We start from the raw sequence: 24,207 nt of genomic DNA on the forward strand, positions 1-24,207 counted from the left end.
TTACGGGTCCAAGAAGAGAAGCTCTACTTTCGAGGAAGCTCGTGGAAGCCGCATAACATCCTTAGCAAAGTTATACTTCTCATGAACATTACATGTTACACTCAGTTGGATTGATAACACTTCAAGAGCGGGAGAATGATCAAGTAAAAGCTTTATAAAAAGCAAAAGTGGTCTTGATCCTGTTATAAGTTTCATATTTATAGTTTTTAGTCGATTCAGTGATTGATCAAAACTTTCAGAAGCTGCCAAATAAGTTAGTGCTGATTTCTCATCCAAATGCATGTTTCGAAGACCCTAGAAATACATTCAAAAGGATACCATGCATTAGTTATACTTGCCTTAAATTACTATATAAATACGGCCTCGGACACACACAGAAAAATAAACAGAAAAAGTTTAGCACTCTTTACCAAGCCCAAAATCACACTGAGTTGTTCTAAGTTAGGTGAATTTCGAAGCATGAATAAAGCACCTTGAAGTTGATCCAGGGCACTAAAATTAAAGTTATAAAATTGGAGTCTCGCTAATCTATCAGCTGCGCGTGGAAGCCAATTGGGAATATTTTCTGCAATAGAAAACTGTAGGGGTAAAAGTGAGACTTCAAGAAGTTCTAAAAACGAGCATACATTGAACTAAAAAAAAGTGAAGTTCTTTTGCTCAAACTTGATATAATTGATGTCAAAGCTAAGGGGTATAAAATACTATTAAATTTTAGCAGGAAATACTATTAAATACGATACATTTTTACACAAGATATTTATTTATTTAGAGAATGGATATACTTAAACCTTGCTACAACACTTATAGGCAGTGTACCTAATCGTACAGTAGTGTAGTTTTTAGTAAGTCCGGTTCGTTCCACAGGGAATCTTTTTAAACAAAGCTTAACGCTATATTAGTTTACTTTTATAGAAATACAAATATATATATAAGTAATATTATTATCATAAAGGGGGGTTTTTTTACCGGTTTGTCGATTTTAAAACTTTAGTCGCAGTTAAAACCAAATAAATACAAGACTTTAAATTAAAGCATAAAGTAAATAACGATAATGAAATTGCGAATAATAAAAGTGCGATAAAATAAACTTGCGATAATTAAAAAGTACGATGATTAAAAGTGCAATTAAATACAATAACAATAAAAATGCGATAATTAGAAGTGCAATTAAATATAAAATAAAGGAAATTAAATATGAAATAAAAGAATTATGCTTATTTAAACTTCCGTAATCATGATGTTTGACGTGTTGATTTTAGTTTTATGCCCATGGGTTAATTGTCCTTTGTCCTGGATTATTTAATATGTCCATACGGATTTGTCCATAATAGTCCATCAGTCATAAATATAAAGAGCGAAAGCCTTCGTCAAATTATTCTTATTCCCGAAGTCAAATATTCCAACTAATTGGGGATTCGAATTGTGACAAGGTTTTAATACTTTGTTTAATGAATACACCAGGTTATCGACTGCGTGTAAACCAAGGTTTTACTACTTTGTTAACAATTACACCAATTACCCTTGAATGTAATTCACCCATGTTTCAACAAGTCTATTAACTATTAATCCAGTTCCGTATCCGGTAAAATGAATAATTATTAGTATTTATAGATATCCCGCCCACCGTACCCAGTCAAGCGTATGTGGTTATATATAAATACGTCGAATTATAAGTTTGTATATTAAATTAACAAGATATTGTTTAGTTAATATAAAACCCATTAATAGCCCATAGTCTAATTTCCACAAGTGTCGTTCTTTTGTCCAAACCCCAATTATGGTACAAAGCCCAATTACCCAATTTTAGTAATTAGCCCAACATCATGATTACTTCGGATTAAATAAGCATAATAAAAACTTAGCTACGAGACATTAATGTAAAAAGGTTGAACATAACTTACAATGATTAAAAATAGTGTAGCGTTACACGGACAGAATTTCGACTTACACCCTTACAACATTCGCTAACATACCCTTATTATTAGGATTAAAATTAAAATTAAAATTAAAATTAAAATATAAATATAAATATATACGATATAGATAGAGAGATGGATGGATTTTTTTTGTCATTTTTGCGATCAGAATTCATTTGCTTTTATAGGGATTTTCGACTTTTGGGGCTCCGCGACTCGCGGCATTTTTGCCTTCAAACTCCGCGAGTCGCGGAGTTTGAAATTACAGCTCAGAGGAGTTTGGCTCTTTGTTTACCGACGGTTTTAAATAAATATAATATATTAAATAATTATAAGAATTATTTAAATATTATATTATATTTATGTGCATAGTTAACTTGTAATTTTTAGTCCGTTGCGTCGAGCGTTGAGAGTTGACTCTGGTCCCGGTTCTGGATTTTCGAACGTCCTTGCGTACAATTTAATATCTTGTACTTTGCGTTTTGAATCTTGTACTCTTGTAATTTCGAGACGTTTCTTATCAATAATTGGAACCTCTTTGATTGTCTTTTGTACTTTTGAGCTTTTTGGTCGTTTGCGTCTTCAATTCGTTGAATCTGTCTTTTGTCTTCACCTTTTATTATTTAAACGAATATCACTTGTAAATAGAACAATTGCAACTAAAAGCTTGTCTTTCTTGAGGAATAATGCTATGAAATATATGTTCATTTTTAGCATTATCAAATATTCCCACACTTAAGCGTTGCTTGTCCTCAAGCAATATTGTCTTGAAATACTAGAATCACTTCTTTATTCTTCACACTTTGTACATCAGTGATTTCTATACGGTGGTATAAACAATGGTAGTAACGATATGGTTTACAGTCCCACATGACTATAAAAATTTAGATCCATTAAGGAAATTGGATCTTTATGAAAACATTTGATCTTTTAAAAATTAAATCTAGTTTTTACCCTAGATAAGTTTTCCGGGATAACCCTTTACCGGTGTTTGCAAAATATTTTTGTGGGTTTGGTGGGTTTCAGATTTGAAAATTTTAGCTCAAAATTTATGGTTTTGTGTCACCCACTTGCTAACCTTGTATTTGGAAAGCAACACATCCAGTTTACTTGTCCCGTATATTACCTTTTGGTAAACTACCGTCCGGTTGTAAAGGAAAGCGTTGAACAAGCAACTGTTAAGGCAATGTCCCCTGACATGCTTTTAATTATGGTCTATAACGTGTCGGACGCAATTACTATCCTTGGTAGGAGCAATAGTAAAGCTCACCCTTATAATTTTTCGGTATGGCACAAGGTCCTGTCTTTGACCACTATGAAACCACCGTTCTTACGGTTGACACCCGATTTGGTTCAGGTGACCTAATGAATTCCAGGTGAATTCCTAGGATTTTACGTTAAATGGTAATGAACGCATTGAAAATAGGGTTTTCAGAAAACAAATCGGTTTGTAATTTTGATCAAAATATTTTCTCGTTTAAGCTCGAGTTTAGATATCATTGAATTCCATGAGTTTGTAATTCTCAATCTTTAAGGTCAATCTCAAGGATTGAGTAATATCAGTCTTAAAAGCTGATTTTTAATCTTTAAGGAGATTATCCTTTCTGGGGATCTGATTCATTAGTCTTATCCAGCTAATTTGCATGGTGCCCCCCCATTGTACAAGATAAATCCTTCTCATGGTTAGGATAAATCTGACCACTTGGCGACCTTGTTTAATGCTGAGGTCCGTGGATTTCCTGCTGATTTTAGTGATGACTTTTCTGGATTTTTCGTCAACCTACAGCTGGTCTGGACGACAACTTCATGACCTAAATCAAGAAGCGCGTGTCTTTTTCGGAAGACTTTACTTCCTTTTAATGATGGAATTGATTCATCGTGTAGATCCATCTTTCTTTTCTTTCATCGGGTAAAACAGTTTAGTTTAATCCAAAGCAAAAGTATTTTCAGTTATTTGTTACAGATATATGTGACATATGTTTAGGATAACTTGGTAAATATTCCCACACTTGGCTTTTATTTTCCTTTTTATCGTCCTCTATTCCATTTTAAATGAATTTTAACATTTTAGTTTGTTTCTCAATTTATGTCCTTTTTGAGGTAACAATAATTTCAGTGTTAAAACCTAGTTTTATCGTTCATAAATATGTATAAACATGATTTTGAGTTCATTTAATTGAAAATTTTGAAAAAATTTACTAGAATTGGGTAGTCAGTATATAAGACTAGGGCTGTTCTTTATTATCAGAGAGCACTAGATTCTAATACAACTACTGCTTTACTAGTATTTTTAATGGTAACCAAGTGTTTAAGATAAAAATTTTAAAATCCGAAAGAATTTAACCCCTTCCCACACTTAAGATCTTGCAATGCCCTCATTTGCAAGAAATCAGTAACAATTTAAATTATTGAGGGTGATTTGTGTGAAAATGATTAACTTTTTACCAAAGTTTCCAAATATATTGGCGTTTGTTTGCTGAATGATAAATGGTGCACATCATTTGTTCATTCCGTCTTGTTGTTATTTCACATATATTTTGCATCTTGTCGTCAAAATTAGTTGCTTTTGCTGAACTTAATGCCAGTCTTTGAAAATGCGTTGTTTTACCCTGTTGTGTACATAAGATAAACTGCAAACATATATACATATTTTTGAAGTTTGGTATATTACCCCACATTCAAAAATTATTAAAATCTAAGAATAAAAGTTAGACAATTATAAAAATGATTACAATATTAACAAAAGTATTAAACGTATCAATCATTACAAATTACAAAATAAAAAAAAATAATAAGTAGACTAGGGATGATATTGATACCAATAGGGGTTCCAAGCATAACCATAGGTGCTATAGAATGCTTCGGCAGGGTTATACGTAGGATACGGTGGCTACATCTCTATAGACCAGGGAAGGAAGATGGGTTTCAGTGTAGGAATATAGTTTCTACCTATATGTTGGCAATGAGCTATGATTTGGTTCTGATGAACTTGCCAATCTTCAAATGCTCTCTGTCTAGCATTTTCGTACTCCTGAGAAGCTATAAACCTTTGCATTTCTTGCATCTAATTCCCCCCTCCTACATTACCTTGCTGTTGGTTTCTCTCAACCTGTGGATGTCTACCATGGTATGGTACTGCGGCGTTATTTCGCCTCTTCAAAACTTTCGCACCATGGTATACATTTAAACCTATAGTATCGCGGGGTTCTGGTTCTTCCACTAATAATCCCCCCGACTTATATCCACACCGAGATATTCAGCAACCAAAGTAATAAAAATACCACCTCCTGTTATGCTATGCGGTCTCATCCCCCGAACCATAGCTGATAAATAATAACCCACACAATACGGTATACTTACAGCGCTTTGTGGGTCTCGAATACACATATGGTAAAACAAATCCTGTTCATTTACTTTTTCCTTGTTCTTACCCCTTTGTGTAATCGAATTAGCTAAAAACCTATGAATCACTCTTAATTCGGCTCTATCTATATCCAAATAAGAGTAATTTCCCCCTTTGAAACGGTGATGGCTTGTCATTTGACTCCACACACCGTGTGTATCAAAATTTTCATCTATCTTTCTAACATTTAGTATCAATCCTCTACAATCGGCAGATGCTAACTCCTCAGGCGTATATATACGTAAATCCTGAGCCATGTCCAGTAAAGACATGTGGCGCATCGAACCGCCTAACAAAAATCTAATAAAAGATCGATCGGTTAAACTAGCTACCCGATCATTCAACTCTATACTACATAACAATTCTTCACACCATACTTTATATACAGGTCTACGCATGGTGAATAAACGTACCCAGTCATTAAAAGTAGAATTACCATACCTCTGTACAAGTAATTCCCTAATTGGTCCGGCCAATTCTACAGCTTCTAAGGGTCCCCATTCTATGACCCTCGGTACCTCAATAACCTTAGAATGAAGACTATGCAAACTCCTTTGGTATTTTGGATAATCTATCCAAAGTCTGTCAAATCTCAGGTTCGGGTGCAACTCTTCCAAGTGCATATCAGAAAAGGTCATGACTGGATGAGGTATATCCTGCTTGTAGTAGTTATCCACCTCCTGTTGTTCCGCATTCTCAGCAGGAGCATTGCGGGCTTGGGATGAAGATTCACCCCTTTCAGTCTGCAAAACACATCAAACACAATTTTTGTGCATCCAAATATGCATTAGTGTCAGCAAAATCATCAATCAAAATAATTACAATGACATGATCAATTTATATCAAACTTAAGCTCATTTTCACATTTTTATCAAATCTACACTTTTTCAAATAAGCATATACGAAAATGTTCGCCAAGTTCATAAGCATTTAACTCAAATAACATGTCAAAATAATCATTACTAGCAATTAAACAAGTCTCAAATGGCATTATCTCTCAAAAATCAAGTTCATGAATTTTAGACTTTGAAAAAGTCCACTTTAATTCTCAAAATCATATTTAGGCTCAAAGTTTGGATCATTTAACTACCTAAACATGTTACACTACTTAATTTAGCAACAATTCATGACAAAAATCGGCCATAACCTGTTTATATCAAAAAGCCCCAAATTTGCTCAAGAACACAAACCCTAGATTACTCAAAATTTGAAGTTTAAGGCTTCTAATCATGTTAAATAGCATCAATCTAGGTTATACAAGCATAATACATAAACAATTTAAGCATAATTACACTAAAAAGCATCAAAATCAAATTGGGAAAAAAATTGCTCAAGAACACCAAATTTCGGATTAAATGGTGTTTAGGTGTAGAAATTTACCGTTTTTCTTGAGTAATTCCTTGATAGCATCCTTCTCAACATGATTTTAGTAAAAAATTTGGTGATTAACGGTTAAAAATTGTGATTTTGGGGTGTATTTTTCGGGTTTTTCGCGCAGGTTTTTTCGGCAGTTTTGTGTTTTGTGGTGTGGGGAATGAACTGATCTGTTTTTTTACGTTTTATTTTTTTTGGGTCTTGGTCCCTCTGCGAGTCGCGGAATTTAAGCCTACAAACTCTGCGAGTCGCGGAGTTTGGTTTTTTTTTTTTTTTTATATATATATCTTATACTAATTAAAACAATTAAGTAATTAATTTTAAAATTTTGTTTCCCTTGTTATTTAGGACGAGGTCGTTTCGGATCGATGTCCTAGTCCGTCCCTCGACAAAATTTTAAAATTTGTCTTTTTGTAGCGATTGTTTTAAAAGCTAAGATTTTTGGTTTTTTTAATGTTTTTGGCATACTTTAATTCAATAAGATTAAAAATAATGATAATAAAAGTTCTCGTCCCTCCCTCGGGTAAAGCAATATCGGTTCAAAGACCTAGTCTTCAACTTACGACGAATTTTAAAAATCATATTTTTAACTTAATGAGATAAAGTAAATTTTTGTTTTTAAATTCACACAATTTAAATATAAATTCAAAATTAATATTAAAAATTCACACCAAACTTACAACTTGAAATGCATAAAATTAAAAATTCATATTTTTTAAAAATTAAAAAATTACACCAAACTTAATTTAAAAATTCATATTATAAATTCACACCAAACTTATATTAATTTTTTTTCAAATATTTATAATTTTAAATATATTGTTTTTACAAAGTTTACAATATTAATTTAAGATTTAAATATTAATTTTTAAAAACATGGTAAAAATAAAATTAAAAATCTTTTTGGCTTTTTATCCCACTTTAATCAATCAAATATTATCAAAAATATGCGCCCCTCTTTTCGGTAAAGTAATTTCGGTTCCAAAACCTAATTTAACTCATGACGAATTTTTGAAATATTTTGGGTTGATTGATTAAAGATATTTATACCTTAAGAATAAACGTTAAATTTCGCAGTGATGTAATAAATTTTTGAATGATATCAATAATTTCGGTCGCCAAACCTAATTTTATTCAATACCAATTTAATACTTTATAGCGAACAAATTAGCGTTTATTATCAAAAGGTTAAAAATAAAAAAAATAAAATAAAAACTGTACAGACATACCTGTGAAATAGATTTCTTAGTTATATGATCTATCTCATTCATAAGATAGTCGGTTTAATTGGTTTTCCATGGCTACATAGGCGTAACCTCGAGCATTTAGTGTCTTTTCTTCTAAACATATGAATGGTCCGTCTCTGCATAAAGTAACAAATTCGGTGTTTGAATAGGTTTGATTATTTGAACATTTACCTCCATGTGACCATTTTCCGCATTTGTGACATCTTTCTAGGTGTCGTGCTCTTCTTTTCGCTGCGGATTTAGATTTTCCTTTACCAAATTGTAACTTATTATCTTCGCATCTGGATTCTTTTCTAACTTCGTCCATTCTTTCTCTGACTACTGATACTAATTCACTCGGTAGTATGTCATTATTTCGTTTAGTGATCAAAGCGTGTAGCATTAGACCGTGGTTTAGTTCATAGGCAGTCTTCATTTCGTAAAAACCTAAAAAAATAAAAATTCAGAATGGGGGGAGAAGACTAGTTCTTTAGGGTCTGCTAGGGAAAGACCATTCGGGTTCCATTTTCGAGAACTACACGAAAACAGACAATCTAACTCTAACAGAAATACATAAACCCCCTATACTTAGTTGAAATTGTGATTAACATTATTTTCAATTGAATCTTCAACAACTTGTATGTCTTTGACTTTTACTTCAATCCATTTGTTGATTTCCTCCGTAACTTTCACAAATTCAACTAACATTGCCTTTTCTTTTGACTATAAATTGGATATTAATCGGTTATATAACTTAAAGTTTCCTTTAATCTTAGCATCGTGAATCCTTTTATAAAGTTTCTTCGTTGAACTGTTAAAAATGGGTTCATCTAATTTCGTATCATCAACGGCATTCTTTGTGATTAGATCATCATTAAGTGTTTCTTCATCTTCCCCACACTTATGCATTTTTATTGGTCTAACAGTTTTGGTTTGTGGAGATCTAAACTTTCAGTTCACAAAGGTGATCGATGTATCACCATTCCTAAGTGTTATTCTACCTTCTCTTACATCAATGAATGCCTCGGTGGTTGCTAAAAATGGGCGACCTAGAATTAGAGGAATATCAAGGTTTTCCTCCATATTAATCACTATGAAGTTTGCAACAAAGGTCAAACTTCCCACGTTAACAAGTAAATTATTTGCTATTCCAACCGGGTGCTTAATGGTTTGGTCAAATGATTGAACACCTATTTTGGTTGGTTTTAATTTACCCATGCCTAATCTTTTGTATAAGGAAAGAGGCATAATATTTGCACTTGCTCCTAAATCTGCGAGTCCATTATATACAGCACCATCATTAAGTAAGCAAGAAATGATAAATTCACCCGGGTCTCCTGCTTTAGTAAGTCGAGTTGGTTCGTAAACCTTTTTCGGGTGTTCTTTCCTTGGTTCTTTCATTTCTATTTGAATTTCTTGTTCACATTTTTCTTCGTTTCTTGGAATGGGAGGTTTGTATAGGAATTCTTCTTCATCACTCAAATTTGAATCCTCCCTATATTCCAGTTTTGATTTTTCATATGTTGTTGATAACATATTTATGTTTTCATTTTGAAGGTTTTCTTGGGTGGTGAAATTATGATTAACTTCATTGTCAACTTCCATCGGATCATGTATGTAATGTTTAACTCTGTGACCATTAACTTTAAATTCAATCCCATTTGAATTTATCAATTCTATCGTTCCGTATGGGAAAACTCTTTTGACTATGAATGGCCCAGACCATCTTGATTTCAATTTTCCAGGAAATAGCTTGAATCGTGAATTGAAAAGAAGAACTCTGTCTCCTTCTTTAAATTCTTTTGAACTTCTGATTCTTTTATCATGCCATTTCTTCGTTCTTTCTTTATAGATTAACGAATTTTCGTATGCTTCATGTCTTAATTCTTCTAATTCGTTTAGTTGACTTAATCGTAGACGTCCGGCTTCATGTAAATCAAGATTACATGTCTTCAAAGCCCAAAATGCTTTGTGTTCAATTTCTACTGGAAGATGACATGCTTTTCCATAAACAAGTCTAAAAGGTGTGGTTCCAATTGGAGTTTTGTAGGCTGTTCTAAAAGCCCAGAGTGCATCCTCCAATTTAATGGACCATTCCTTTGGATTTGATCCTACGGTTTTCTCTAGAATACGTTTTAAAGCTCGGTTGGTATTTTCAACTTGTCCACTTGTTTGTGGATGATATGCGGTGGAGATTTTATGAGTTACTCCATATCTTTTAAGAACTTTCTCAAGTTGATTATTACAGAAATGAGTACCCCGATCACTTATTAAAGCTTTCGGTGTTCCAAACCTTGCAAAAAGACGTTTTAAAAAGTTGACTACAACTCGTGCATCGTTAGTTGGGAGAGCTTGTGTTTCCGCCCATTTAGATACATAATCAATGGCTACGAGTATATATAGATTATTATGAGATTTTGGAAATGGACCCATAAAGTCAATACCCCAAATGTCAAATACTTCACATACTTGGATGACATTTTTTGGCATTTTATCACGTTGACCTATTTTTCCGGCCCTTTGACAAGCATCACAGGATTTGCAAAGAAGGTGTGCATCTTTGTAAATTGTAGGCCAATAGAATCCAGCATCATAAACTTTTCTTGCTGTTAGTTGAGGCCCATAATGCCCTCCTGTTGGTCCTGTGTGACAATGGTTTAATATTTTACTAGCTTCATCTCTAAATACACATCGGCGTATTATTCCATCGGGACAACTTTTAAATAGATGTGGATCTTCCCAGAAATAGTGTTTTATATCACTGAAGAATTTCTTTCGTTTTTGGTACGATAATCCTTTCTCAAGGAATCCACAAACTAAGTAGTTTGCATAGTCTGCAAACCATGGAATTTCATTATAATCTATCTTCAATAGATATTCGTCAGGAAAGTTGTCTTGTATGACCGATTCATTTAGAACTTCTAATTCAGGATTTTCAAGACGAGAAAGATGATCAGCGGTGAGATTTTCTGCTCCTCTTTTATCTCGAATTTCAATATCAAACTCTTGTAAGAGTAAGATCCAACGGATTAATCTTGGTTTAGCATCTTGTTTTGAAAATAGGTATCTAAGAGCAGAATGGTCGGTATAGACCACCGTTTTTGCTAGAACGAGATATGATCGAAATTTGTCAAAAGCAAAGACAATAGCAAGAAGTTCTTTTTCAGTAGTTGTATAGTTCGTTTGTGCTCCTTGTAACGTCTTACTAGCATAATATATAGGTTGAAATCGTTTTTCAATCCTTTGTCCTAAAACGGCTCCCATTGCAAAATCACTTGCATCGCACATTAGTTCAAATGGTAGATTCCAATTTGGTGTGATCATGATCGGCGCATTAGTGAGTTTTTCTTTAAGAATATTAAAAGATTTGATACACTCATCTGAAAAGATGAATGGAGCATCCTTTTCTAGGAGTTTATTCATAGGAGTGGCAATTTTAGAAAAATCTTTTATGAAACGTCGGTAAAAACCGGCATGCCCTAGAAAACTCCTAACTCCTCTAACATTGGTGGGATGTGGAAGTTTAGCAATTACATCTACTTTAGCTCTATCCACTTCAATTCCTTCTTTTGAAATTTTATGTCCAAGAACGATGCCTTCTTTAACCATGAAATGGCATTTCTCCCAATTAAGTACTAGATTTGATTGTTCGCATCTAATAAGCATTCGTTCAAGATTAACTAGACATGATTCAAATGTATCACCGAAGACTGAAAAGTCATCCATGAATACTTCCATGCATTCTTCTATCATGTCATGAAAAATCGCCATCATACACCTTTGAAAGGTTGCAGGGGCGTTGCAAAGTCCAAATGGAATGCGTTTGTAAGCAAAAGTACCATAAGGGCACGTGAATGTGGTTTTATCTTGATCTTCGGGTGCTATTGGAATTTGAAAATATCCGGAAAATCCATCTAGAAAACAATAGTAACTATTTCCGGCTAATCTTTCCAACATTTGATCTATGAAAGGTAAGGGAAAGTGATCTTTTCTGGTGGCGTCATTTAATTTTCTATAATCAATACATACACGCCATCCTGTTACAGTCCTAGTAGGAATAAGTTCATTTTTCTCATTTGTAATGACAGTCATGCCACCCTTCTTAGGCACGCATTGAACTGGGCTTACCCATGGACTATCAGAGATTGGATAAATTAGACCTGCGTCTAGCAGTTTAATAATCTCTTTCTTAACTACATCTTGCATATTAGGATTTAGTCTTCGTTGGCGTTGCACATACGTTTTATGACCTTCTTCCATAAGGATTTTATGTGTGCAATACGAAGGACTTATTCCTTTAATATCATGAATCTTCCATGCAATGGCTGGTTTATGAGCTTTCAACACAGAAATGAGTTGTGATTTCTCATTTTCAGTAAGAGAAGACGATATTATTACAGGTAATTCAGATTCACCATGTAAATAAGCGTATTCCAAATGGTTTGGAAGTGGCTTTAACTCTAATTTCGGAGGTTCTTCTATCGATGATTTATATCGATATCTGTCTTCTTCTTTTAGCATTTGAATTTCTTCTGTTGTTGGTTCATATCCATTAGCTATAAGTGTAGCTAACGTTTCAGCTTCATCAATTGGTTCATTACCTTCTCCTAAAGAACATTCTCCTGTTCCTTGTAATTCTGGAAATTCTTCTAATAATTCTGCATGTGCATCTATAGTTTGAATATAATAACATGTATCATCTGCAGATTGTGGTTGTTGCATTGCTCTATCAACTGAAAAAGGTAACACTCTCATCCTCTATACTTAGGGTCAATTTCTTACCGAACACGTCTATCATTGCTTTAGCCGTGTTTAAGAATGGTCTTCCTAATATGAGAGGAACTTGAGAATCTTCTTCCATGTCCAGAGCAACAAAATCTACTGGAAATACTAAAGTACCAACTTTAACTAGCATGTTCTCCATTATCCCTCTAGAATATTTTATTGATCTGTCAGCTAGTTGTATGCTTATTCTGGTTGGTTTCAATTCTCCAAGGTCTAGTTTAGTGTATAGTGAATATGGCATTAGATTTATACTAGCACCTAAGTCTGCTAATGCTTCTATTGAACTAAGACTACCCAGAAAACATGGAATTGTGAAACTTCCTGGATCAGATAGTTTTTCTGGTGTCTTATTCAACAGCACTGCTGAACAATTAGCATTCATAGTAACAGCCGAGAGTTCTTCCATTTTCTTTCTATTTGAGATTAGATCTTTCAAGAATTTAGCATATCTAGGCATTCCTGAAATCACATCAATGAAAGGAAGATTTACATTTATCTGTTTAAACATATCCAAGAATTTGGATTGCTTGGCTTCAAGTTTCTCTTTCTTCATTTTACTCGGGTAAGGAAGTGGTGGTTGGTATGGTTTAACATAAGGTTTAGCCTTAACTGTGTTATCTTCATTAACCTTTTCAACTACCGGTTCTTTTTCCTTATCTTGATCAGGTTGTGGTTCTTGTGGAGTAGGAATAGTTTCATTAGAAGTTACAGGTATTTCTGGTGCTTTAAGTGTTGTACCACTTCTTGTGGTAATGGCTTTAGCTGTTTCATTCCGGGGGTTAGCATTTGTATCACTAGGTAGACTTCCCAGTTTTCTTTCACCTATTAACCTTGCTAGGTTACTTACTTCTTGTTCTAGATTTTGAATAGAAGCTTGTTGATTTCTAAATGCTTGACCATTTTGTTCATTGGTTTATTTTTGAGATGTGAAAAACTGCGTTTGAGTTTCAACTAGCTTCGTCATCATATCTTCTAAATTCGGCTTTTTATCATCGGTTTGTTGTGGTGGTTTGTTTTGAAAATTAGGTCTTTGCTGATTGTAAGTATTATTGGATACTTGTTGATTGCTAGGACCTTGTTGGTTGTTGTATGGAATATTTCTGTTATAATTCTGGTTTTGATTGTAAATCGGTCTTGGCGGTTGATAATTATTCTGATAATTATTTCCAGGCCTTTGGTTTATGTATGAAATATTCTCTCTTTGTTCCATTGTTAATTCAATACTGAGACAATATTTTGTCAAATGTGGTCCTCCACACTGCTCACAACTAATTCGTATTGAGTGAATATCTTTAGTCATCTTTTCCATTCGTCTCGCCACAGCATCTATCTTTGCGGAAATGGAATCTAAGTCATGGCTAGAATCGGCTCTAGCTGCTTTAGATGATCTAACGATATCTTTTTCTTGGTGCCACTCATGTGAGTGGGAAGCAGTGTTATCAATAATTTTGTAAGCATCAGTTTCGGTTTTCTTCATAATAGAACCACCAGGTGCTATATCTATGTCTTTCCTTGTAGTGATGTCGCATCCTTGGTAGAATATTTGTACTATTTGACAGGTGTCTAAACCATGTTGCGGACATCCTCTTAATAACTTTCCATATCTAGTCCACGCCTCATATAGAGTTTCATTTGGTTTCTGTGTGAACGTAACAATTTCTGCTTGAAGTCTTACGGCTTTAGATGCAGGAAAGAATTGTTTAAGGAATTTGTCAACTAAAACATCCCATGTATCAATCGCCCCTTCAGGTAACGATTCTAACCAATCTTTGGCTTCTCCCTTTAAAGTCCAGAGAAATAACATGAGATATATCTGTTCATCCTCCACTTGTCTGATTTTAAATAGTGTGCAGATCCTATTAAAGGTACGTAAATGTTCATTTGGATCTTCCTTCGGTGCACCACTAAATTGGCATTGATTAGTCACCATGTGTAGAATTTGTCCTTTGATTTTATAATCTGGCGCATTAATGTCTGGATGAGTAATTGCGTGACCTTGGCCAGTGCGTTTAGCTCTCATTCGGTCTTCCATACTTAAAGGTTCCAGATTCTCCATAATTGAATTTGTTGAATCGAAATCACTAGAGGATTCTGATTTAATGGTTCGTTCCTCAACAATCTCTGTTTGAATGATTGGTGGTTCCGGAGGAAAGTTTAGTGGTTCAGGATCTACGAATCATTCCTGAATATTCTCCGGATTCTCAATTGTGAGGTCGGGTTCAAAAAATGGATTATCGGAAATTTAAAGTGAAGTACTTGGTCGACTGGATGACGATTCTAAAGAAAAATCAACGGTGGTTATATTTGCTAAATGTCTTGATCTAGTTACAGGTGGTGAACGTACAAAAGGTGGTGATCGTCTTGCTCGGTGCATTCACTGAATATCCTATTAGTTTTTAAAAAGAAAGAAAAATTATAATAAGTTATCCAATTAATAGACTTTTCTGATTTTGCCCACGTTTCGAATAGCCAAAAGATGCAGCAGAGGGGCAGGATTCGTTTGGTCTCAATATAATTGAGGATTGTTTGGCTCCAATAACCCGGTCCACGTACAAATCCAACTATTACTACGAACCAGAAAATTTTGATGTCTATCAATTTAACCACTTAAAATAAATTTTCGTAATTTTAAGAAAATTAGATAAGAAGTAGAATAAAAATCTATGTCCTAAAAACTAGAATAGCGAGAAATAAGAAAGAAAAAGAGTTCGTCGAAAAAGGTCGAAAAAGAAAAAATGGTTGAAAAATAAAAGGTGACGGAAAAATAAAAGAAACTTATAAAAATTAAAAATACTTGACTAACCTAACCTTATTACTACAACTAACTTAAAATTATAATCGCAAATTGAGATTACTAATTGGAATGATAATTGATACATAGGTAAAAGGTGTCTAAAAATATTAAAGCTTACAAGTAAAACTATATCCCAAATGGAAATAACTTAAAAAGAAACTAAAACTTAAAAAGGCGTCGCAAAATTCTTAGTCTAAAGAAAAAGCACTTAAGGAATTCTACGGCAAAGCCTAAAAATCTAGAAGTAAAAATAACTATGGCAAAAACTAAGTTTAAAACTAAATATAAGCTAAAAATACAAAAGTTACGCTAAAACGATTAAAAAGTGACAAAATATAAAAATATACAAAAAGTTGTAAAAATTACAATTTTTATAAAAATATTATTTTTATATTATTTATTTTATTAAACTATTAATTTTATAATTTAATTAAACTTAATAAACTAAAATATAAATTAAATAAAACTTAAATTAAAATAAAACTAATTATAATAATAATAATAATTAGGGTTAATAATAATTTTAATTAATAATTATCCGTAATAAATGCAGTTCAGGGTTTCTGTCGCGTGTCAGAATTACTCCGCGAGTTGCGGTATTTAAAGCTGCAAACCCCGCGAGTCGCGGGGTTCCAGTTTTCAACTCTGGAACAGGAAATTTACGCGTTTTTTTTTCTGTTTTTAATTTTTCTGTTTATAAAAAAAAATATGTGTATAATAAAAACTTATATTTTAAAAACTTAAATAAAATAGAACTACTTTATAATTTTAATAAATAAAATGCTTAAAACTAGATTTATATATATATATATTTTTTTTTATGTTTTTAAATAAAAACAAAATACTTAAATAAAACTTATGTTTTTATAAAATAAAAATAAAGAAACTTTATAAAACTTAAATATTTAATAAAATCTTAAAAATACATAAAAAAAAATTTTTATGTAGCGTTGCGCTTCTGGCTTTTAAGAGACTCCCCGGCAGCGGCGCCAAAAATACTTGATGTCAAAGCTAAGGGGTATAAAATACTATTAAATTTTAGCAGGAAATACTATTAAATACGATACATTTTTACACAAGATATTTATTTATTTAGAGAATGGATATACTTAAACCTTGCTACAACACTTATAGGCAGTGTACCTAATCGTACAGTAGTGTAGTTTTTAGTAAGTCCGGTTCGTTCCACAGGGAATCTTTTTAAACAAAGCTTAACGCTATATTAGTTTACTTTTATAGAAATATAAATATATATAAGTAATATTATTATTATAAAGGGGGGTTTTTTTACCGTTTAATGACCGGTTTGTCGATTTTAAAACTTTATTCGCAGTTAAAACCAAATAAATTCAAGACTTTAAATTAAAGCATAAAGTAAATAACGATAATGAAATTGCGAATAATAAAAGTGCGATAAAATAAACTTGCGATAATTAAAAAGTACGATGATTAAAAGTGTAATTAAATACAATAACAATAAAAATGCGATAATTAGAAGTGCAATTAAATATAAAATAAAGGAAATTAAATATGAAATAAAAGAATTATGCTTATTTAAACTTCCGTAATCATGATGTTTGACGTGTTGATTTTAGTTTTATGCCCATGGGTTAATTGTCCTTTGTCCTGGATTATTTAATATGTCCATACGGATTTGTCTATAATAGTCCATCAGTCATAAATATAAAGAGCGAAAGCCTTCGTCAAATTATTCTTATTCCCGAAGTCAAATATTCCAACTAATTGGGGATTCGAATTGTAACAAGGTTTTAATACTTTGTTTAATGAATACACCAGGTTATCGACTGCGTGTAAACCAAGGTTTTACTACTTTGTTAACAATTACACCAATTACCCTTGAATGTAATTCACCCCTGTTTCAACAAGTCTATTAACTATTAATCCAGTTCCGTATCCGGTAAAATGAATAATTATTGGTATTTATAGATATCACGCCCACCGTACCCAGTCAAGCGTATGTGGTTATATATAAATACGTCGAATTATAAGTTTGTATATTAAATTAACAAGATATTGTTTAGTTAATATAAAACCCATTAATAGCCCATAGTCTAATTTCCACAAGTGTCGTTCTTTTGTCCAAACCCCAATTATGGTACAAAGCCCAATTACCCAATTTTAGTAATTAGCCCAACTTCATGATTACTTCGGATTAAATAAGCATAATAATAACTTAGCTACGAGACATTAATGTAAAAAGGTTGAACATAACTTACAATGATTAAAAATAGCGTAGCGTTACACGGACAGAATTTCGACTTACACCCTTACAACATTCGCTAACATACCCTTATTATTAGGATTAAAATTAAAATTAAAATTAAAATTAAAATATAAATATATACGATATAGATAGAGAGATGGATGAATTTTTTTTGTCATTTTTGCGATCAGAATTCGTTTGCTTTTATAGGGATTTTCGACTTTTGGGGCTCCGCGACTCGCGGCATTTTTGCCTTCAAACTCCGCGAGTCGCGGAGTTTGAAATTACAGCTCAGAGGAGTTTGGCTCTTTGTTTACCGACGGTTTTAAATAAATATAATATATTAAATAATTATAAGAATTATTTAAATATTATATTATATTTATGTGCATAGTTAACTTGTAATTTTTAGTCCGTTGCGTCGAGCGTTGAGAGTTGACTCTGGTCCCGGTTCCGGATTTTCGAACGTCCTTGCGTACAATTTAATATCTTGTACTTTGCGTTTTGAATCTTGTACTCTTGTAATTTCGAGACGTTTCTTATCAATAATTGGAACCTCTTTGATTGTCTTTTGTACTTTTGAGCTTTTTGGTCTTTTGCGTCTTCAATTCGTCGAATCTGTCTTTTGTCTTCACCTTTTATTATTTAAACGAATATCACTTGTAAATAGAACAATTGCAACTAAAAGCTTGTCTTTCTTGAGGAATAATGCTATGAAATATATGTTCGTTTTTAGCATTATCAATAATGTAGAACAAATATTAAATTTTATAATTTAAAGTTCAAATTATACCTTGAGAAAGCACCCATCCATAGATAAAGATGCAAGATAAGGCTTACTTAAAATTGTGGCTAGATTTACTTCTTGAACTCGTGTAATTCATTTGATGGTAATCAACGCAACCATAGTAAGCCATTGACTATGCATTAACTGAAGAAACATGGCATCACGGCAATATACGACCCTTAGAATTTCCAGTTTTGTAGCCGTGATGTTAAAATTGTTAGAAATAGGAGGTTATGTGTATATTATTTGTGGAAGAGAGGATTGATGATTTAGATGTTTGATTGATCTTGAAAGCTTTGTTTATTACTTGATTTGCTTTGCTTTGCTTGATTACAAATGTGGGGTGAAGCCCTCTATTTATACTACTCAATGGAGTAGTCTAGAACTCTCCATCATCTACTAATATCTAGATATTTCCTAAGCATTATCTAGATATTTTCTAAGTATTATCTTTAGATATTTTACAAGATTTTTCTACACACTTTCACTACTACACATTACATGAAGTTTCTAGATATTGGACTACAATCTTGATCCATATACTTGTATACTTGCAAGCCCATATCCAAAACACATAGCCCAAAATCAAGTTTAGCTTCCAACAGCCCCCCTTAAACTTGATTTCGTCACTCCGAGCATATTCCGTAATCTCTGAAACGTCTCGTGTTTTAGAGGCTTTGTGAAAATATCAGCAACTTGGTCAAATGACTTCGCGTACTTTATCTGCACCTCTTTATTTGTTACACACTCCCTGATGTAATGGTATCTCGTATCGATGTGCTTGCTTCGATCATGGAAGACTGGATTCTTTGTTAGAACAATCGCAGACTTGTTATCCACATATATCTCCGTGGCTTCCTTTTGACAAAACTTAAGCTCATTCAGTAACTTTCTCAGCCACACTGCATGACAGGTGCACGATGTTGTTGCTACAAACTCGGCTTCACACGTTGACAGAGTCACAATGGGTTGCTTCTTCGAGCTCCATGTGAACGCCGTATCTCCCATATAGAACACGAAACCACTCGTACTCTTACGATCATCTATGTCTCCAGCCCAATCACTATCACTGTATCCAACTAGCTTGAAGTGATCAAAAGGCGAATAAAATAGGTCATAGTCAATCGTACCTTTGATGTAGCGAAGTATCCTCTTGGCCGCCTTCAAGTGATTTATTGTAGGTGCTTCCAGGTATCAACTTACTATTCCAACTCCGTAGAGAATATCTGGCCTCGTGCAGGTTAGGTACCTCAGACTTCCAACCAAACTCTTATATTGTGTTGGGTCCACCAAGTATCCTTCATCATCTTTTGACAATTTGAAATTGCAATCCACTGGTGTGTTCATTGACTTGCAGTTATTCATCTTAAACTTCTTGAGCACCTCATTCACATAACCTTCTTGGGATATGAATATTCCTTCTTTCTTTTGTTTTACCTTGATCCCAAGATAGTAAGCCATAAGTCCAATGTCGGTCATCTCGAACTCCCGAACCATTGTTTTCTTGAACTCCTCAAACATTTTGGGATTACTACCGGTGAATATCAAGTCATCCACGTATAGGCACACAATCGACAAGAAGGCAGAACAATGATAGATCCTCCATAGGTTGGGTTACCTCGTACAACTCCCTAATGCTCCTTGTGTGATGTTGTAGCCTACTTGATTCTTCTCCTGATGTTGGTGTCGCTTTATCTGGTGTGATTGGAGTATGTGGTGAGTGTGGAGATGGTGTACTAGAAGGTTCTTGAACCTCTAGATATTCTTCATTCCTTATAGTACTCTCGAACGGATATGGGAGAAAATCGTAGTTCTCCTCTTCGGGAACATTCCAATCCCATGCTGCTTCTTCATCGAACACCACGTCTCGACTTGAGATTACTTTACCATTCTTGGGATTGTATAGCTTGTAACCCTTCGAACTTGAGTCATAGCCCACGAATATGAGTTTCTCGCTTTTATCATCGAGCTTCGTCCTCTTCTGATCTGGTGCATGAGCATATGCCACACTTCCGAACACTCGAAGGTGTGAGATGCCGGGATTCCTTCCACTCCAAGCTTCAATGGGCGTTTTGTTCTTGATGCTTCTAGTGGGCGAGCGATTTGCTAGATAGATCGCACAGTCCACTGCCTCAGCCCAAAACTCCTTAGGCATCCTTTTGCTCTTTAACATACTCCGAGCCATATCAAGAATGGTCCTATTTTTTCTTTCAGCAACACCATTTTGTTGAGGTGAATACAGAAGAGTTAGAGGACGTCGTAACCCGTTATTGTCGCAAAATTCCTTGAATTCCCTGGATGTGAACTATCCTCCACGATCGGATCTCATCGCCTTTATGGTGAGACCACTTTGATTCTCCACAAATGCTTTAAACTTCTTGAACATTCCAAAAGCTTCCGACTTCTCTTTTAGAAAATAGACCCATGTCTTTCGACTAAAATCATCAATGAATAGAAGAAAATATCTATTTTAACAAAAGAACGTGGGCTTATGGGTCCACACACATCCGTGTGAATAAGTTCTAGAGGTTTCTTCGCTCTACTAGAAGCTTCTGTTGGAAAACTGTTTCGGAAGTGCTTTCCTAGAAGGCATCCCTCACATATTTGATCCGGATGATTAATTGGAGGCAAACCCTTCACCATTCCTTTACTTGATAATAATTTTAAGCCTCCAAAATTTAAGTGCCCATATCTCATGTGCCAAAGCCAAGAATTATCTTTGAAACATGCTTTTAAACATCTTGAAATGTCATGTTGAATATTTAGCATGAACATCCTATTCGTTGACATTGGCACCTTAGCAATCAAACCTCCTTTTTGGTCTCTTAAAGAAAGGGTACGATTTATCATGTGAATATCATAGCCTTTCTCGAAGAGTTGTCCAATACTCAGTATATTCGTCTTCATATTGGGCACATAATACACGTTAGAGATAAATTGATGCCTTCCATTTTTCAAGCGGATGAGAATCTTACCTTTGCCTTTAACCGGGACTTTAGAGGAATCTCCGAAGGTGATATTTCCACTAATTACCTAATCTAACTCCACAAACATGTTTTTGTCACCGCACATATGGTTGCTTGCACCCGTGTCGAGATACCACAAATTTGATTCTCCGTTATCTTCACCTTTGCATGCTAGTAACAAAGTGTTTTTCACGGCTTCGGTATCTTCTTGCACTAAATTTGCTCTTTCTTGCACGTAATTGTTTGACTTCTCGCATTCCAAAGCATAGTGGCCAAATTTATGACAATTATAGCATTTGGTTTGAGAATTGTCATACCTTGGCCTTCTACTTGTGTAGCCTCTCCCTCGGCCTCTTGTCGGGTGAAAATCTTGACTTCTTTCTTCATTTTTGTAAGAACTATAACCTCCACGTTTGATATATCCTTGTCCTCGTCCTCAGCCACGTACTTGACCACGACCTCGTTGACTCATTTGATGAGTCTTTTCACTACTCTCTTCCTTGAAAGAGAGTTTTGCTTGTAAAGCTTGCTCCAAAGGCTCTTTACTTTTCTTATTAAACCTCTCTTCATGGGCTTGTAGTGAACCCATGAGTTCATCGATAGTCATTGATTCTAGATCTTTAGATTCTTCGATGGCTACGACTATATAGTCGAATTTTGAATCTAATGATCTAAGAATCTTCTCAATGACTCTTACATCACTTAGAGTTTCACCATTCCTCTTTAATTGATTGACAACCGCCAAGACTCTTGTAAAATAATCAAAAATTGATTCTGAGTCTTTCTTATTTAAGGATTCGAACTCACCTCGTAGTGTTTGTAATCGAACCTTTTTCACCTTTTCAACTCCCTTGTGAGAATTCTCCAAGATCTCCCATGCTTTCTTGGCGGTGGTTGCACTTGCAATTTTCTCAAAAGCTCCATCATCTACACTTTGTTCGATGATGGAAAGATCCTTTTGATCGTTGGTCTTCAATAGTTTTTTCTCCTTGCTGAGAGAACCTTTTTCAGTAGGTTCCTCATAGCCTTTCTCCACAATCTCCCATAGGTCTTGTCCACCTAGGAAGGTCTTCATTTGGATGCTCCATCGATCATAATTATCCTTTGTGAGGCGAGGAAATGTGATGACATTGTTGGCCATCATCTTGTCGAACCAAGCTCTTGATACCAATTTGTTAGAAATAGGAGGTTATGTGTATATTATTTGTGGAAGAGAGGATTGATTATTTAGATGTTTGATTGATCTTGAAGGCTTTATTTATTACTTGATTTGCTTTGCTTTGCTTGATTACAAATGAGGGGTGAAGCCCTCTATTTATACTACTCAATGGAGTAGTCTAGAACTCTCCATCATCTACTAATATCTAGATATTTTCTAAGCATTATCTAGATATTTTCTAAGTATTATCTTTAGATATTTTACAAGATTTTTCTACACACTTTCACTACTACACATTACATGAAGTTTCTAGATATTAGACTACAATCTTGATCCATATACTTGTATACTTGCAAGCCCATATCCAAAACACATAGCCCAAAATTAAGTTTAGCTTCCAACAAAAATTGTAAACATTGTTGCATAAAACCAGATACAACTTCTTAAGTTGTGGTAATTTAATTACAGTTTCACTTAAATTAGCCCCAAATGCAATATTCTGGAGCCAGAGAACTTCGAGATAGACAAATCCTTGAAACTCGAGTGGAGGCTTAAAGATACAGTTTTTAAGTTTTAAATATCTCAATTCTGAACAATAAAACAAATATGATGGAAGTTGGTAACTTTGATTTGAATTTATAAGTACGAGTTTTCTAACACAGTCTCGTGACAACCTTAAAATCCATTGATTGACTTCTTGGAAGATATCAAGAAGCATCTTTGGTATGAAGAGATGCACCTTCAAGATTGGAGCCTTAAGAAAGTAAAAGAGTTGGTTTATCACCCTTATAAACCCACTATAACCAAAAGTACCATTTTTGGCCAACTTATTAGAGAAATGCTCATCAAGAACCAGTAACCTCATCGTGGTCCATGTGTACCTCCAGTTTCTTGATAGAATGCTAGTTCTAACAGCATCTTGGATAGGGAGCCGTTCTAAGATAGAGTCTACCAAGTTGTCTGGCAATTTACTGAGATTATTCGTTTCAGCAGACGTTACAAACATCCTCTTATGATTATCTATCATTAGATTCAAAAAAAACCAACAATGAGTTATTTGAAATAAACCAAATTCATCAAGATACATGGAAGAAGTTACCATTGCTCATACTCCTAATTTATTTTCTTGGAGATAGACTGTTTTGTAACAGAAAAAAATATGTGTTTTATCTGCACTACTCATTTCTTATCCATGTAGTTAACAAGATATGTTAACATTTTGACCCAAAAGACAATGTAGCTTAAAAGCTGAAAGATGAAATATAAATTTATCTATTTAAACGACGATGGTGGTAGCCTAGTGGTATAGACTTGATCTCAGCTATGAGTGAAAGTACGTAAAGGTCCCTGAATCATATATAGGCGCAAAAAAGTATCACGAAGCTAAGGTTCACCCATGATGACTCTGGACTACCCGTTTTATAGTTGCTAATATAAAAAGTGGGTTGGATACCCAAGTATATAAAACAAAAATAAAAATTATGTACTTATGCAGTTAAAAAAGAAAACAAACCCCAAACAACACCATACATTGATCTTGTTCTTCAACACCAATGTTATCAGGAACAACCAT

At 33.9% G+C, this 24,207-nt stretch overlaps 1 protein-coding gene across 1 annotated transcript; it reads right to left on the minus strand.

Annotated features, from left to right (window-relative positions):
- On the minus strand, window positions 1–24,207 carry LOC139859939 (F-box/FBD/LRR-repeat protein At1g13570-like). The gene is made up of 4 exons (XM_071848718.1): window positions 24,165–24,207; window positions 23,101–23,654; window positions 411–632; window positions 1–294 (listed from the first exon to the last, which is right to left on the minus strand). The coding sequence occupies exons 1-4, from the start codon at window positions 24,205–24,207 to the stop codon at window positions 1–3; spliced, it is 1,113 nt and encodes a 370-aa protein (XP_071704819.1).

This window comes from Rutidosis leptorrhynchoides, chromosome 7 (genome assembly GCF_046630445.1).
Source record: "Rutidosis leptorrhynchoides isolate AG116_Rl617_1_P2 chromosome 7, CSIRO_AGI_Rlap_v1, whole genome shotgun sequence".
Taxonomy (NCBI): Eukaryota; Viridiplantae; Streptophyta; class Magnoliopsida; order Asterales; family Asteraceae; genus Rutidosis; species Rutidosis leptorrhynchoides.